The 14,495-nt window shown below is 39.2% G+C and overlaps 2 protein-coding genes and 1 long non-coding RNA gene across 3 annotated transcripts in view; 2 read left to right on the top strand and 1 right to left on the bottom strand.

The window, feature by feature from the left end:
- LOC310737887 (NLR family CARD domain-containing protein 3-like) overlaps window positions 1-14,495 on the bottom strand; it is a 135,579-nt gene that overhangs the window by 103,503 nt on the left and 17,581 nt on the right. The gene's annotated exons all lie outside the window — the stretch shown is intronic.
- LOC310738003 lies at window positions 1,325-1,922 on the top strand. The gene is made up of 2 exons (XR_014536947.1): window positions 1,325-1,386; window positions 1,466-1,922. It is a non-coding gene; the product is annotated as an uncharacterized lncRNA (long non-coding RNA).
- Window positions 3,431-9,437, top strand: LOC310737899 (uncharacterized protein). Its single transcript, XM_083562647.1, has 6 exons — window positions 3,431-3,445; window positions 3,794-3,883; window positions 4,857-4,989; window positions 5,128-5,235; window positions 5,330-5,446; window positions 6,831-9,437. The coding sequence occupies exons 2-6, from the start codon at window positions 3,812-3,814 to the stop codon at window positions 8,393-8,395; spliced, it is 1,995 nt and encodes a 664-aa protein (XP_083418773.1). The 5' UTR covers window positions 3,431-3,445; window positions 3,794-3,811; the 3' UTR covers window positions 8,396-9,437.

Genomic DNA, 14,495 nt, shown 5'->3' with positions numbered 1-14,495 from the left:
AGAACTGAGAGATCTGTAATTTTTATCGTAGGTACACCTCAACTGTGAGAGACAGAATCTAAAATAAATCTGGAAAATCACATTATATAATTTTTAAATAATTAATTGCCTTTTTATTGCATGAAATAAGTATTTGATCACGTACCAACCAGCAAGAATTCTGTATCTCACAGACCTGTTAGTTTGTCTTTAAGAAGAGCTCCTAACCTCCACTCATTACCTGTATGAATTGCACCTGTTTAAACTCGTATAATACCTTTTATAAAAGACACTTTGTGTACGTGTGTCGATTACGTCCACACACGTAATCAATCAGACTCCAACCTCTCCACTATGGGCGAGACCAAAGAGCTGAGCAATTTTGCCCCTAGAGCACACTAGGGGCAAAATTGTAGACCTGCACATTGCTGGGATGGGCTACAGGACAAGAGGCAAACAGCTTGGATAGAAGGCAACAAATGTTGGTTTAATTATTAGAAAATGGAAGAAATTAAAGATGACAGTCAAACTTCCTCGGACTGGGACTCCATGCAAAATCTCGCTTTGTGGAGTATCAATGATTCTGAGAAAGGTAAGTGATCAGCCTAGAACTACATGGGAGGACCTGGTCAATGACCTGAAGAGAGCTGGGACCACAGTCTCAATGGTTACCATTAGTAACACACTGCGGTGTCACAGATTAAAATCCTGCAGCACACGCAAGGTCCCCCTGCTAAAGCCAGCACCAGGCCCGTCTGAAGTATGCCAAAGACCATCTGAATGATCCAGAGGAGGCTTGTGGGAAGGTCATGTGGTCAAATGAGACCAAAATATAACTTTTTGGTATAAACTCCACTATACGTCGTGAGATTTTGGTCATCAACCTTCATCCCTCAGTAAGAGCATTGATGATGGGTTGTGGCTGGGCCGTCCAGCATGACAATGACCCCAAACACACAGCCAGGGCAACTAAGGAGTGGCTCCGTAAGAAGCATTTCAAGGTCCTGGAGTGACCTAGCCAATCTCCAGACCTGAAAACAATAGAAAATCTATGGAGGGAGCTGAAACTTTGTGTTTCCCAGCATCAGCCCTAAAACCTGAAAGATCTGGAAAAGACCTGTATGGAGGAGTAGGCCAAGATCCCTGCTGCAGTGTGTGCAAACCTGGTCAAGAACTACAGAAAATGTCTGACCTCTGAAATTCTAAACAAAGGTTTCTCTACCAAATATTGTTATATTTTTCTATTGTAACAAATACTTATTTTATGCAAGAAAAAGCAAATAAATTGTTTAAATATAATACAATGGGATTTTCTGGGGTTTTTTTTTTTGTTTGTTTGTTTTTTAGATTCTGTCTCTCACAGTTAAAGTGTACCTACAATGAAAGTTACAGATCTCTCCGTTCTTTGTAAGTAGGAAAACTTGAAAGATCAAAAGTGTATCAAATACTCATTTGACCTATTGTATATATCTTCTTTTTCTTTCAGCTTTTCTTGTTAGGGGTCTCCATGGCGGATCATCAGTCTACGTACTACCCTGCCCTTTAAATTTGCCTCTTTCAAACCAGTCTTCCCTCACCACATCCATAAACCTCCTCCTTAGCCTTCCTCTTTTCCTCCTTCCTGGTGGCTCCATCCTCAGCATTCTTTTACAATACACCCCATGTCCCTCCTTTACAAAATGTTTTCTAGCAAAACTGAGCCTTTATGTTCTTTTTGCTCAATAAAATGGCTATAATCAGTAGAACCACATGGTATTAAACTTTATAGTGTTTTTCTTTTTTTTGTAATAATCTCAGATTTGTTATTTATGATTTTATGTATATATTTATATTTACGTTTTGATGTAATATGGCAATTAAATGCACTAAATGGGTTTAATATTCAAATATATTCTTGTATGCAATTTCAGCAATAAAAGTTTCACATTTTCCTAAAAAGGAAACAAGTTTTTTGTTCTTTTTTAGAGGCCCATCTTATTTCCGAATGTATATTTATTTTTGCACTTTAATAAAGAAAAAGTACTTCTTATCCAAATACTCGTGGGAATAATCGGTAGAATACTCTATTAAAATAATCGATAGCAACATCTATTTGAACAATAAAGGCTGTATGTTGATTTATTTTCAGAGAGCAGCAAATCTATACTGCTATACAAGCTGCACTTAACCCTAACCCTGATTATCTTTTAATCATGGCACCTGTTAGTGGGTGGGATATATTATACAGCAAATGAACATTTTGTCTTCAAAGTTGATGTTAAAAGCAGGAAAAATGGGTAAGTGTAAGGATTTAGGGCCAAATTGTGACTGCTAGACAACTGGGTCAGATCTTCAAAACTGCACCTCTTGTGTGCTGTTACTGGGCTGCAATGGTCAGTATGTGGTCCAGATGGTCCAAGAAAGGAACAGTGATGAACCAGCGACAGGGTCATGGGTGGTCAAGGCTCATTGATGCTGGTTGGGAGCGAAGGCTGGTCCATGTGGTCCGATGCATGTTTGGAGCGAAGGCTGGTCCGTGTGGTCCGATCCAACAGTTTAGCTCCTGTAGCTCGAACTGCTGAAGAAGTTCATGCTGTTCATGATTGACGGGTCTATCATGTATCAGGTATATTATTGTTTATTACTATATCAATGTATAAAAATTATGTCTATATCTAGAATTGCTTCATATTCACTTTTAAGGTGACATACTTTTCCCACTATTTCAGCATCCAAGAAGTAAAGACACTGCTGGGCTTCTCTTGTTATGGAGCTCGTGTTGAGGGACCAGGTGAACACCAAGGAATTTGGCGTTCTCCATGATCTCCACTGGGGAGCTGTTGATGCACAGGTTGGGTGATCACTACTTGTTCTCCTGAAGTCAACACCCATCTCTTTTGTTTTATTCAAGTTTAGAGACAGATTTTTGGCTTTGCACGAGTCTGTTAACCTCTGTACTTTATCTCTGTACTCTGACTAGCCATTCTTGCTGTTGAGACGCACCACAGTTGTGTCAATGGCAAACCTAATGATGTGACTGTTTACTTCTTGGCCCTTGACTCGCAAGTACCTTATATTGAGGTCCAGACGTCTGTCCCAGAGTCACAGGATATTTTCTTCAGCGTTATTAAACAGGGTCATGCGGTAAGTCATATCTGACAGGACTGTGGTTCAGATTCTGTAGTAAAATTTTATTTAGATCTTCTCAAATCCACCATTAAAATTCACACTTGACTAAATGACCAAACCCTGCTGAGAAACATGAAAACCTCTGTGTGATGAGCAGATCAGTGTATGACTTTATGTGAGTAACAGACTCCTCCAGCAGGTGGCGCTTTACAATAAACACTACTTTAAAACCACAACAGATGAAGAGGAGCTGCAGGACTTTTCCCCCATTTCTGAGAGTTTTATTATTTTTTTTTTTATTTAAAACCAGGAGCTTTTTATTGTGTTTATTTGACTGCGTTTCTCTTTAATCCCTGAGGTAAATTCAACCAGCTGAGCTGTTGTACAGTTAGTGGCTGAATCCCGGATCCCTCCTTCCTCCCTTTGAAGTGCACTACATTAGGGAGAGATAGAGTGGTGTAGTCACCCTGTGTAGTTCACTACCTAGTGAAAGAGGAGAGATTTGGGATTGGGTCTCAGTAACCCTGGTGGAGCTGTTAACCCGTAAACACAGGGTATTTTATAAACTGGATTTATTTACTGATTTATTTGACACTTTACTACAGTTTTATTTAATAGATACTATTAGGATATTTTATCTAATTAAAGCATGTGATGTTTCATTTACATTTTCATCCTGATGTGTGATTTGAAGCTCCTTTTGTAGAACATTTATGACCTTCTAATGGAGTCAGCAGAGGTCCAACCATGTTCCTGCAGAGAAGCTCCACATACTCCTGCTGCTGCTGTTTCACAGGTAACACTTTCTACCTACACTGTATGCACACCAGTTTGTGGACACGTGATCATTAGATTGCTAATGTGTCTCTTCAACACGTGTCTCTTCAACATCTCACTCCACATTTTGTCTCCATTGATACTGTTACACCCCCACCTTGAACCAGTCTGTCGTACCTACTGCACACTTCACTGCTGTCAGACTGTCCTCAAACATGTCGTGCACCACACTCACATACTTCTGACACACCAGACTTCCTCATACAATACCACAACTCCTCTCTCGGCACCCTGTCGTACACTTTTTCTAAGTCCAAAAACACACAATGCAACTCCATCCGACCTCTATTTGTATCCTCTATACTTATTTATCAACATTCTCAAAGCAAATAATGCGTCTGAAGTACTCTTCCTCAGCATGAAACCATATTGTTGCTCACAGATGGTCACCCCTTCTCTCAGCCTGGCTTCCACTACTCTTTTCCATAACTTCATGGTGTGACTGATCAACTTTATTCCCCTGTAGTTACTGCAGGTCTGCACATCTCCCTTATTCTTAAAGATCGGTACCAGCACACTCCTTCTCCATTCCTCAGGCATCTTCTCACTATCAAAAATCACGTTAAAACAATCTTGTTAAAAAGTCCAAACAATTAATTGTTTAAGGTCTAAACAATTATGACCTTCTTAATTCCTAAATGAAGTGACCGGTTAGATCAGTTTGTAGAACATGAGACTTAGGGTCTGGGTTCAAGCCTCAGTGAAAACTCTGATGGAAAGCGAATAAAAAAGACCTTGTTTTTGCTTCATCTTATTGGTAGCTTCAGTTCTTCTCCCAGTCATGAGTTGTGTCTTCGGGGCATCTTGTAAATAAATGCAAAGTGTGCAATTTTTTTTTTCTTCACTTTTTTGGACATTTTAAAAATAACTATAATCATCTGCTACTCCATAAAGCCTTAATTTCTGTGCTGATTAATTATTACTCTGCCTAGGCTTGTAGTGATGCACAGCCTGAAACCTCTGCAGATACAGATGGAGGAACATCATGCTCTATGTGTTTTACCAACCATGTGGACCAACATAAAAAAATAAAGAAGGAAGAACCTGAGGATGAAGGCTACATCTGTAAGTCAGAAGAACTTACAGTCCATTGTCACTGCTTATCCTGGTCATGATGATGCTGGATTTAAAGCTTTTCCTGGCAACACAGCTTCAGATCACTGACTTCCAGCTTGGGTGTGTTTTGTATGCTTTTAAATTTAGATGGTGAAATTTCAGGTGAAGCAACACCAAACCCTGTGGGACACATCACGCCTGTCGAAGAACAGAATTATGTCAAAAAGGAAGAACCTGAAAATGAAGATTATCTCTGTAATATAGCAGAGTGTATTCTTCCTTCTGTTATTAAGAGACTTGCTACTGCCAGAGAACACTTGCCATTTAATGTACTTTCTGAAATTTTCAGGTGAAGAAACATCAGGCTCTGTGGACACCGAAGACCAACTGAGAGGATTTCATATCAAGCTTGTAAAAAAAGAAGAGTCTGAAGATGAAGACTTTCCCTGTACAAAAACAGAGTGGGGTTAAGTATCAGTGACACTGTTACACTTCTATACTTTTTATTTCTATTTATATGTCATTGTAAAAAAAAGTGAGGCGAATGTTTTATCTGCTTGAACCTTCGGGCCACATCATCAGCACACAAATTGATGTACTAGCTGATTTATCTTCCACCTCCCAGTAGGCCTTCTCAACATCTTGTGTTTTCAGCAAACTTGACAAGGGAGGTGGTTGCTCAGTGGTTAAGGCTCTGGGTTACTGATTGGAAGGTTCCTAACATCGCTATGAAAAAATGTTCACTGTGCTGAAAAAGAACATGTGACAAGAATAAAGAATCTTTCTTTTCCTTCCAATGGTGGTAGAGATGCAGAGGCCACACAGTAATACATTTAGAGACAGTACAGCAGGGGGCTGAGTACACAATCCTGGGGGGGCGGTTTCAGGGTTATGGATCTCTGCCCATCCTTACTGCTTGGGATCATGTTAATTTTAGTAGGTCTGGTGTATCAGATCCTGCATTAATACACGTTGCAGTCTGCACTTGTCCTTTTGGGTGGCTGTACAGAATGGACTTGATGGTAGCAGACAAGGAACTTTCAGACAGGGAACTTGAAAGAGCCAGTGCCAGGCACAGTGCAACCTTGGATGATTAGAGTAGGTAGGGAACCATTGTATTTTTTAATGTCCATTCTCCACTTGCTGTTGTTAAAATTCAGGTGGTTTTGTTTGCACTAGAGGGAGGGTTGGTCCACTCACTGAGGGGGTCAACAAATATTTTTATCTTGACAGAGCCAACCAGACTACAGGTTATAAAGGTTGCATGTTAGTCTTGGCCTAAAGAACTGGTTATGTTTTTGTTGAAGGAGGTTCTGAGAGGATTCATGCATGGGTTCCCATGGAGATGACGTGCTCTGGGTTGTAGTACAGCCTAGCCCTAACCCTAACCCTAACCCTAACCCATGTTGGTTGCATCTTCCCACAGACTTATTTGACCGGTAGTCAGTAGGTGGATGGTGTTGATGGCTGGTTGATGGACTTCTGTAACCTGCAGTAAAGGTCTTCAGAAGTCAGTGGTTGAGTGGTGCTGATGTGGGGTCTTTCGTCTTTGGTAAAGAGTTGCAGGACTTTTGGAGAATGTGTTTTAGCTTCTCAAAATAGTCTTTTCATTTGTTCTGACCATCTTTGTCATTGTGTTTCTATTTTCAAGAGACATTTGATCCTGTACCTGGCCCTGACCACTTAAAATAAAAATTGGCCACCTGGTTTTCTTGATGATCCATCACAGCTCTAATGCCTTCTTTTCATCTGTGCTGATCTTGTGTTTGATCTTTTAATTTCAATCTTGACCTTGTAATTTAGAGTGTTAAAAAACTCCTACTGTTGTAATACTTTTATTTCTCCTCCAGAAAAAGACGATGTCCAGCTACCAGTCTTTTCCTGCGTCAGGTGTTCACTTTCTTATACATCTGAACAGTGCCTCCACAAGCACATCACAAGCTGCCACTCCAAGGAATATGAGAGACTGATAAATTCAGGAGAGACGATGTATCAGAATGTTTTGCCAGCAAGAAGCCCCAATATTGAGCACGATGTCTACCAGTGCTCACATTGTGAGAAGAGTTTTAATGACCAGAAAAGTCTCAGAAGACACCAGCGCATTCACACAGGAGAGAAACGCCATCACTGCTCAGAGTGTGGGATGAGATTTAAGCAAAAAAGTCACCTCCAGACTCACCTGCGCATTCACTCAGGAGAGAAGTTATATAACTGTTCAGACTGTGGGAAGAGTTTTACCCGTTCCAATACTCTCAAACATCACCGATGCATTCACACAGAAAAGAGGTCATATCACTGTTCAGAGTGTGGAAGAAATTTTGTCCATCCCAGTAATCTGAAACAACACCAACGCGTTCACACAGAAAAGAAGCTTCTTCACTGCTCATATTGTGGGAAAAGTTTTAAACAACCAAGTCACCTCCAGACTCACCAGCGAGTTCACACAGGAGAGAGGCCATATCAATGCTTACAGTGTGAGAAGAAATTTATTCGACAGAGCGCTTTAAAAGCACATCAGTTTATTCACACAGGTGAAAAGCCGCATGAGTGCTCACAGTGTGGAATGACTTTTGTCCGTCACAGGAGTCTCAAACGACACCAACGCGTTCACACAGGAAACAGGCCCTATCACTGTTCAGAGTGTGGAAAGAGTTTTATTCAACGAGGCGATCTCCATACTCACCAGCGCATTCATACAGGCGAGAGACCATATCAGTGCTCACAGTGTGGGAAATGTTTCGTCCAACATAGTAATCTCCAGCGACACTTCCTTGTTCACACAGAAGAGAAACCTTATCACTGCTCAGAGTGTGGGAAAAGATTCAAGCATCAAAATAACCTCCATGCCCACCAACGCATTCACACAGGACAGAAGCCATACCACTGTTTGGAATGTTCAAAGAGTTTTATTCAAAAAAGCGAGCTCCAGACTCACCAATGCATTCACACAGAAGAGAAGCCATATCACAGCTCCGAGTATGGCAAACGTTTGGGCCAACTCACCAGTCTCAAACAGCACCAAGAAGTTAAATCAGCAAAGAAGCCGTATCAGTGCTCACAGTGTGGGAAGAGTTTTAATTGCCAGAGAAATTTAAAAGTGCACCAGGTTACTCACACTGGAGAAAAGCCTCATCACTGCTCACAGTGTGGGAAGACCTTTGCCTATTACGGTAGTCTCAACCGACACCTACGTGTTCACACAGGAGAGAAGCCCTATCACTGTTCAGAATGTGGGAAGAGTTTTAATCAGAAAAGAGATCTCCAGATTCACCAACGCATTCACACAGGAGAGAAACCGTATCACTGCTTGCACTGTGAGAAGAGTTTTCCCCAAAGGCGTAATCTTGAACAGCACCTATGCATTCGCACAGGAGAGAATCACATTTTAGATTGTGTGAAGAGTTTTATTCAATAAATCTATTGCAACTCACCAGGTCATTCACACTTGGGAGGTATTTGACCTTAGGATTATGCCATTTGAAACTGTAAATTTTGCAGTTTAAAATCGAAAACTTGTAAAATGAAACAAATGTATATATTCACCTTTCGGACATATTATGATCACCTGGCTAATAATGTGTTGGTCTCCCTTTTGCTGCTCAAACAGTCCAGACCTGTTGAGTATTAATAGCATCAACTTCTTCAGCAGTTTGAGCTACAGGAGCTCGTCTGTTGGATTGAACCACACGGACCAGCCTTCGCGCCCCATGAGTCTCGGCTATCCACAACGCCGGTTCACCAGTGTTCCTTCCTTGGAACACTTTTGATAGATACTGACCACTGCAGACCAGGAACAGCCCACAAGTGCTGCAGTTTTGTAGATGCTCTGACCCAGTTGTCTAGCCATCACAATTTGGCCCATGTCTAACTCCCTTAAATCTCACAAAAGTGAGTACACCCTACCCCTCATATTTTAGCAACCATTTTTGTATCTTCTCAAAGGACAATACTATAGAAATGAAAGTTGGATATATTTGACAGTAGTTATTGTGCAGCATGCAAAGCAGTACAGATTTACTGTCCTTTGAAAATAACTCAACATACAGATATTATTGTCTAAATAACTGTCAACAAAAGTAAACATGTCAAAACTGTGTCCAAAGTGTGAATATTTTGTGTGAGCACTATTTTTATCCAGCACTGCCTTAATCCTCCTGGTCATGGAATACACCAGAGCTGCACAGGTTGTTGTATATTATTATGTATATTGTTATTGTTTAATAATGTTATTGTTTAAATGGCAAAAAATTAACAAATAATTCAGTCAAGAATTGCTTTTAATATGACATAATCTCACAAAACATTGCCACTAGCTTTCTGTTTCAACCAATGCTATCTCCAGTGTCTGCATCTCATGGCTAATAGGCGATCTCAGAGATTTTCCCTTTTTATGTACAACCCAATTCCAAAAAAGGTGGCACACTGTGGAAAATGTAAATAAAAACAGAATGCAATGATTTGCAAATCTCAGATTCATAATCTATTCACAATATTGAATAATTAAACTCTATTTAGACCATTTTAAGGAAAAGATTTCCTTTTGAAATTATACGCTGCAACATGTCTCAAAGAAATTGGGTCAGGGCCATGTTTCCCACTGTGTAGCATCATGTCTTCTGTCCGTATACATCTGGGAACTGAGGAAAACAGTTGCTGAAGTTTTGGTAGAGGATTGTTGTCCCATATGTCCGATACCAGATTCTAGCTGCTCAACAGTACTGTACCGTTTGTTGTATTTTTCCATTTCATGATGTGCCAAATGTTTTTAAATGGTGAAAGGTCTTAACTGCAGGAAGGCCAGTTCAGCACCTGGACTCTTCTATTATGAAGTCATGCTATTGTAATAGATGCAGTATGCAGTTAGCACTGTCCAAGACCTATCCTTTCTGCATATAACCATTTGTTAAAACATGTACATACCGTTCAGTGTTGATGGAGCCTTTTTAAATTCCCAAGCTGCCCATTCCACAGGCACTAATGCACTCCCATGATCCAAGATGCAGCTGTTTGAACTGAGCACTGATAACAAGCCAGATGGTCCCTATCCTCTTTATTCCTGAGGACGTGGTGTCCATTTTTTTTTTTTCAAAAAAGAAATTAAATCATCTGGTGCAAAGAGCCTTGTAAGTCTCTCTGGATAATCTGGCATCTGCCAAATGTTCTAAATGTAATGATCCGTTAACAGTTTTGATTTTATTACTTACTTTTAAGTGAAACCTGATAGGTTGTGTGGCATGTTTGATTTGACAGTTGATACTGCAGTTCTGCTTATGACTTAAACCTCCTTTTTCAGACTTCTAGCAACTATCTGACCCTAAAGGCCTTATAATGGAATTAGAAGAGAACACGCTGTGTCTGGGTGTCTTGTTGTTTGTGGGTCAGACGAACGGACGGAGTGGCATTGTTGTATTGTTGCTCTTTTATTTACGTGCCGAGCATCAGCGTGGGATGCACGTTCTGGCCATACCGTGCTGTGGCTAACGTGAACACGCTAGCATTCAGCTCCTTAGCTAATCATAAAACAGCAGAAAAAAATCATTGGTGCTCCCCTGCCCACTCTCCAGGACTTGTACCATACAAGAACCAGAAACCGGGCAGAAAAAAATTACAGTACAGAAACACTTTATGTACTGTTAGTGTTAAGACGGTTTTCACACACATTTCTTTGTCTGTTCAGTGTCTATAGAATATTTACGATGTTAGTCTGTAAGGAAAACAGGGAGTCTTATCTGGGCTCACACATCTCCGGCTAGTATATCTTCTTGTCTAAACAGGAAACAAGTTTAGGACAGCCTTTTCTCTGTATGTGTGTATGTGTGTGTGTGTATATATATATATATATATATATATATATATATATATATATATATATATATATATATATATATATATATATATATATATAATATACGTTCTGTGTCTGCAATAAACCAGAAGAGGAAGAACATTTGCTGCATTGCTGTGTATTTCTTCTTCCCTGATATCAGAAAGGCACCACGGGCATAGCAGGTCGTATGGAAAACCTTTCCAAGAATTAAGTTTTGTTTGGGCATGATAAAGATCTAACATGTACATTACTGAGCTGTATCCCTATTTATTACCCACACTGTCTATACTTTCTCACATTGTATGTCTTGTCTGTTTTGTCATGTATAGGCTTTATTTATATCTGTACTTTTGAGAGTCACTAACAGCTGGAACCAAATTCCTTGTGTGTGTCAACACACTTGGCCAATAAACCTGATTCTGATTCTGATGTAAAGGTATATGTAACAGATTACCAGATTAGCTAAGGAGCTGAATGCTAGCATGTTCAAGGACTATATGTGTTTTATATACTGTATATTAGTGTGTCTGTTTCACTCCTCAACACTGTGACGATCCGCTGAGAGGTGGCCTGATAAACTGCTGCTATATACAGTACAGACCAAAAGTTTGGACACACCTTCTCATACAAAGAGTTTTCTTTATTTTCATGACTATGAAAATTGTAGATTCACACTGAAGGCATCAAAACTATGAAGGAACACATGTGGAATTATATATGGAATTATATACATAACAAAAAAGTGTGAAACAACTGAAAAATGTCATATTCTATGTTCTTCAAAGTAGCCACCTTTTGCTTTGATCACTGCTTTGCACACTCTTGGCATTCTCTTGATGAGCTTCAAGAGGTAGTCACCTGAAATGGTCTTCCAACCGTCTTGAAGGAGTTCCCCGAGAGATGCTTGGCACTTGTTGGGCCTTTTGCCTTCACTCTGCGGTCCAGCTCACCCCTAAACCATCTCGATTGGGTTCAGGTCCGGTGACTGTGGAGGCCAGGTCATCCGGCGCAGCACCCCATAACTCTCCTTCTTGGTCAAATAGCCCTTGATGCCTTCAGTGTGACTCTACAATTTTCATAATCATGAAAATAAAGAAAACTCTTTGAATGAGAAGGTGTGTCCAAACTTTTGGTCTGTACTGTATAATTCTGCTTTTCTGAGGGGTCGGAAGACCTGGATGTGTACCCAACAGCCATGGAATTAACTTTATTATTCTTGTTGTATTTTCTTCTGCTTTTTGCCATTGTCATTGCCTTTTTGTGATTGTGTTTTGTGTGTGTGTGTGTGTGCAGGTAATTTGGCTTGGCCATACTGTGATTTGCTTCTTCTCCGTGTGTCTGGGAGACCAGTTCTAGTGTGAGGGAAAGTTCCTCTCTGCTTGGTGGTGGTTTCCTTTGGTGTGCAGTGTTCGACAGGTGGGGTTGTGGTGTCGTATGAGTGCACGTGTGTTTGCTGTGGATAGGAGATCATTAGGGTAAGTAACCCATCCCTGGAGTCTGAGCATTCTTGTGTGGTAGAATATGTATGTTCTACATGCATCATATTTTACAGATTGTATTTGATTTTTAAACAGCTTTGTCATCTTGACATACATTTCCTTTGCTAATATGCTAACTCTGAAACAAAAATCATCATTGAAAGTTATGCAGTCACCTTCTTGCAAATTTGCCAAACACACTAGTCTACTGTATATGAAAGGTATCTACATTAAAAGGTTTGATTTCATGATAAATTGTGTACATGAAGTAAAACATACATTTTCATTAGTACAATCCACAATACAAACTACAATCCATTTTTAATATTTCAGAGACCTCATCTTGGTTACCTCATTCCAAATTTTTGCATGTTTGAATTTTTGTCTATGATTTGTCTTTTTTAATTATGTTAATTTTTTTTATTTTGTATTTATATATATTTATTATATATATTTATTATATTTATAATATACATTTATTATTAAATTTAACTTGTGTAATTTCCTTGTAAAATAGTTTATTTTCTCTTGTTTTCTTTCTCCTTTTTTTTACTTTTAGAAGTGAATTTTGGGAGTGACATTCCAACATTTTTTACTCCAGTTTGGGAAAATCACTCATATGCAGTGTTTCAAGTTCCAGATCAGGAGAAAGTGCACATTGATTACTGCAATGATATCTCAATTTTACTTTGAAAATGTGAAAATAATGTTTAATGTTGCAATGTTTTAACATAATATCTTTGTTTGATTTGGTTCCTTTTTTATTCCTGTTACTTGTTGGCACACGGGCTGTAAACAGTTGCCTTAATTTAAGTACTGCATTATATTCCACTGATCGTTTATATTTTGTTTTTTTTTTTTTTACTCAGGAAGCACTTGCAACACAATAAATGTTTATAAATGTAACATGTTTGTAACTATTTATTTAATACAACCCCTGGCAAAAAGTATGGAATCACCCTTCTCAGAAGATGTTCATTCAAATGTTTAATTGTGTAGAAAAAAAAACAAGCACATATATGCCACAAAACAATTTTCACTCAACAATCCAAACTTCTGGCTGTATAAAATACTTTAAAAAAACAAAACAAGGAAAGATAACTATAGTCAATTACAACTGTTTTTACAGATCAAACAGAGGAAAAAAATATGGAATCACACGAATCTGAGGAAAATGATATGGAATCACCATGCACTTTGCATTTCTAAAACAAACACCTGTATCTGATTACAACTGCTAATTAGTCTGCAGTTAAAAAAGAGTGCTTGCACACATTAGTGATGTGTTGAACCAAGTTGATTGACATAACTCATGGCTCCAACACGAGAGATGTCAGTTGAAACAAAGGAGAGGATTATCAAACTTCTTGAAAAGGTAAATCTTCACTGAATGTTGCAAAAGATGTTGGTTGCTCCCAGTCAGCTGTGTCTAAAATCTGGACCAAGTACAAATCCAATGGAAAGGTTGTAAAAGAGAAGCGTACTGGTAGACCAAGAAAGACATCAAAGCGCCAAGACAGAAAACTTAAAGCAATATGCCTTGAAAACAGAAAATGCACAACAAAACAAATGAGGAACAAATAAGCAGAAAGTGGAGTCAATGTCTGTGACCGGACTGTAAGAAATCGCCTAAAAGAAATGGGATTTACATACAGAAAAGCCAAACGAAAACCATCATTAACATCTAAACAGAAAAAAAACAAGGTTTCAGTGGGCTAAAGAAAGACAATCTTGGACTGTGGATGACTGGATGAGAGCTATATTCAGTAAAGAAATCCCGAATCTGCATTGGGCAGGGTGATGATGCTGGAACTTTTGTTTGGTGCCGTTCCAATGAAATTTATAAAGACAACTGCCTGAAGAAAACATGAAAATTTCCACAATCATTAATGATATGGGGTTGTATGTCAGGTAAAGGTATGGGAGAGATGACAGTCATTACATCTTCTATAAATGCACAAGTTTATGTTGAGATTTTGGACACTTTTCTTATTCCATCAATTAAAAGGATGTTTGGTGATGGTAGCATCATTTTTCAGGATGATAATGCATCGTGCCACAGGGCAAAATCTGTGAAAACATTCCTACAGGAAAGACATATAATGTCAATGGCATGGCCTGCAAATAGTCCGGACCTCAATCCAATTGAAAATCTGTGGTGGAAATTAAAGAAAATGGTCCACGACAAGGCTCCAACCTGCAAGGCTGAT

Source organism: Silurus aristotelis (assembly GCF_946808225.1).
Source record: "Silurus aristotelis genome assembly, chromosome: 15".
NCBI lineage: Eukaryota > Metazoa > Chordata > Actinopteri > Siluriformes > Siluridae > Silurus > Silurus aristotelis.
The sequence above is the reverse complement of the archived record's forward strand: the minus strand, read 5'-3'. Positions and strand labels throughout refer to the sequence as shown.

What these genes read in the sequence shown, in the direction of transcription:
- LOC310737899 (XM_083562647.1), top strand. Translation starts at nt 3,812, where the DNA reads ATGGAGTCAGCAGAGGTCCAACCATGTTCCTGCAGAGAAGCTCCACAT. An exon ending in CTGCTGCTGCTGTTTCACAG is followed by an intron (nt 3,884 to 4,856) that starts GTAACACTTTCT and finishes TACTCTGCCTAG; the next exon opens with GCTTGTAGTGATGCACAGCC. An exon ending in CTGTACAAAAACAGAGTGGG is followed by an intron (nt 5,447 to 6,830) that starts GTTAAGTATCAG and finishes TTTCTCCTCCAG; the next exon opens with AAAAAGACGATGTCCAGCTA.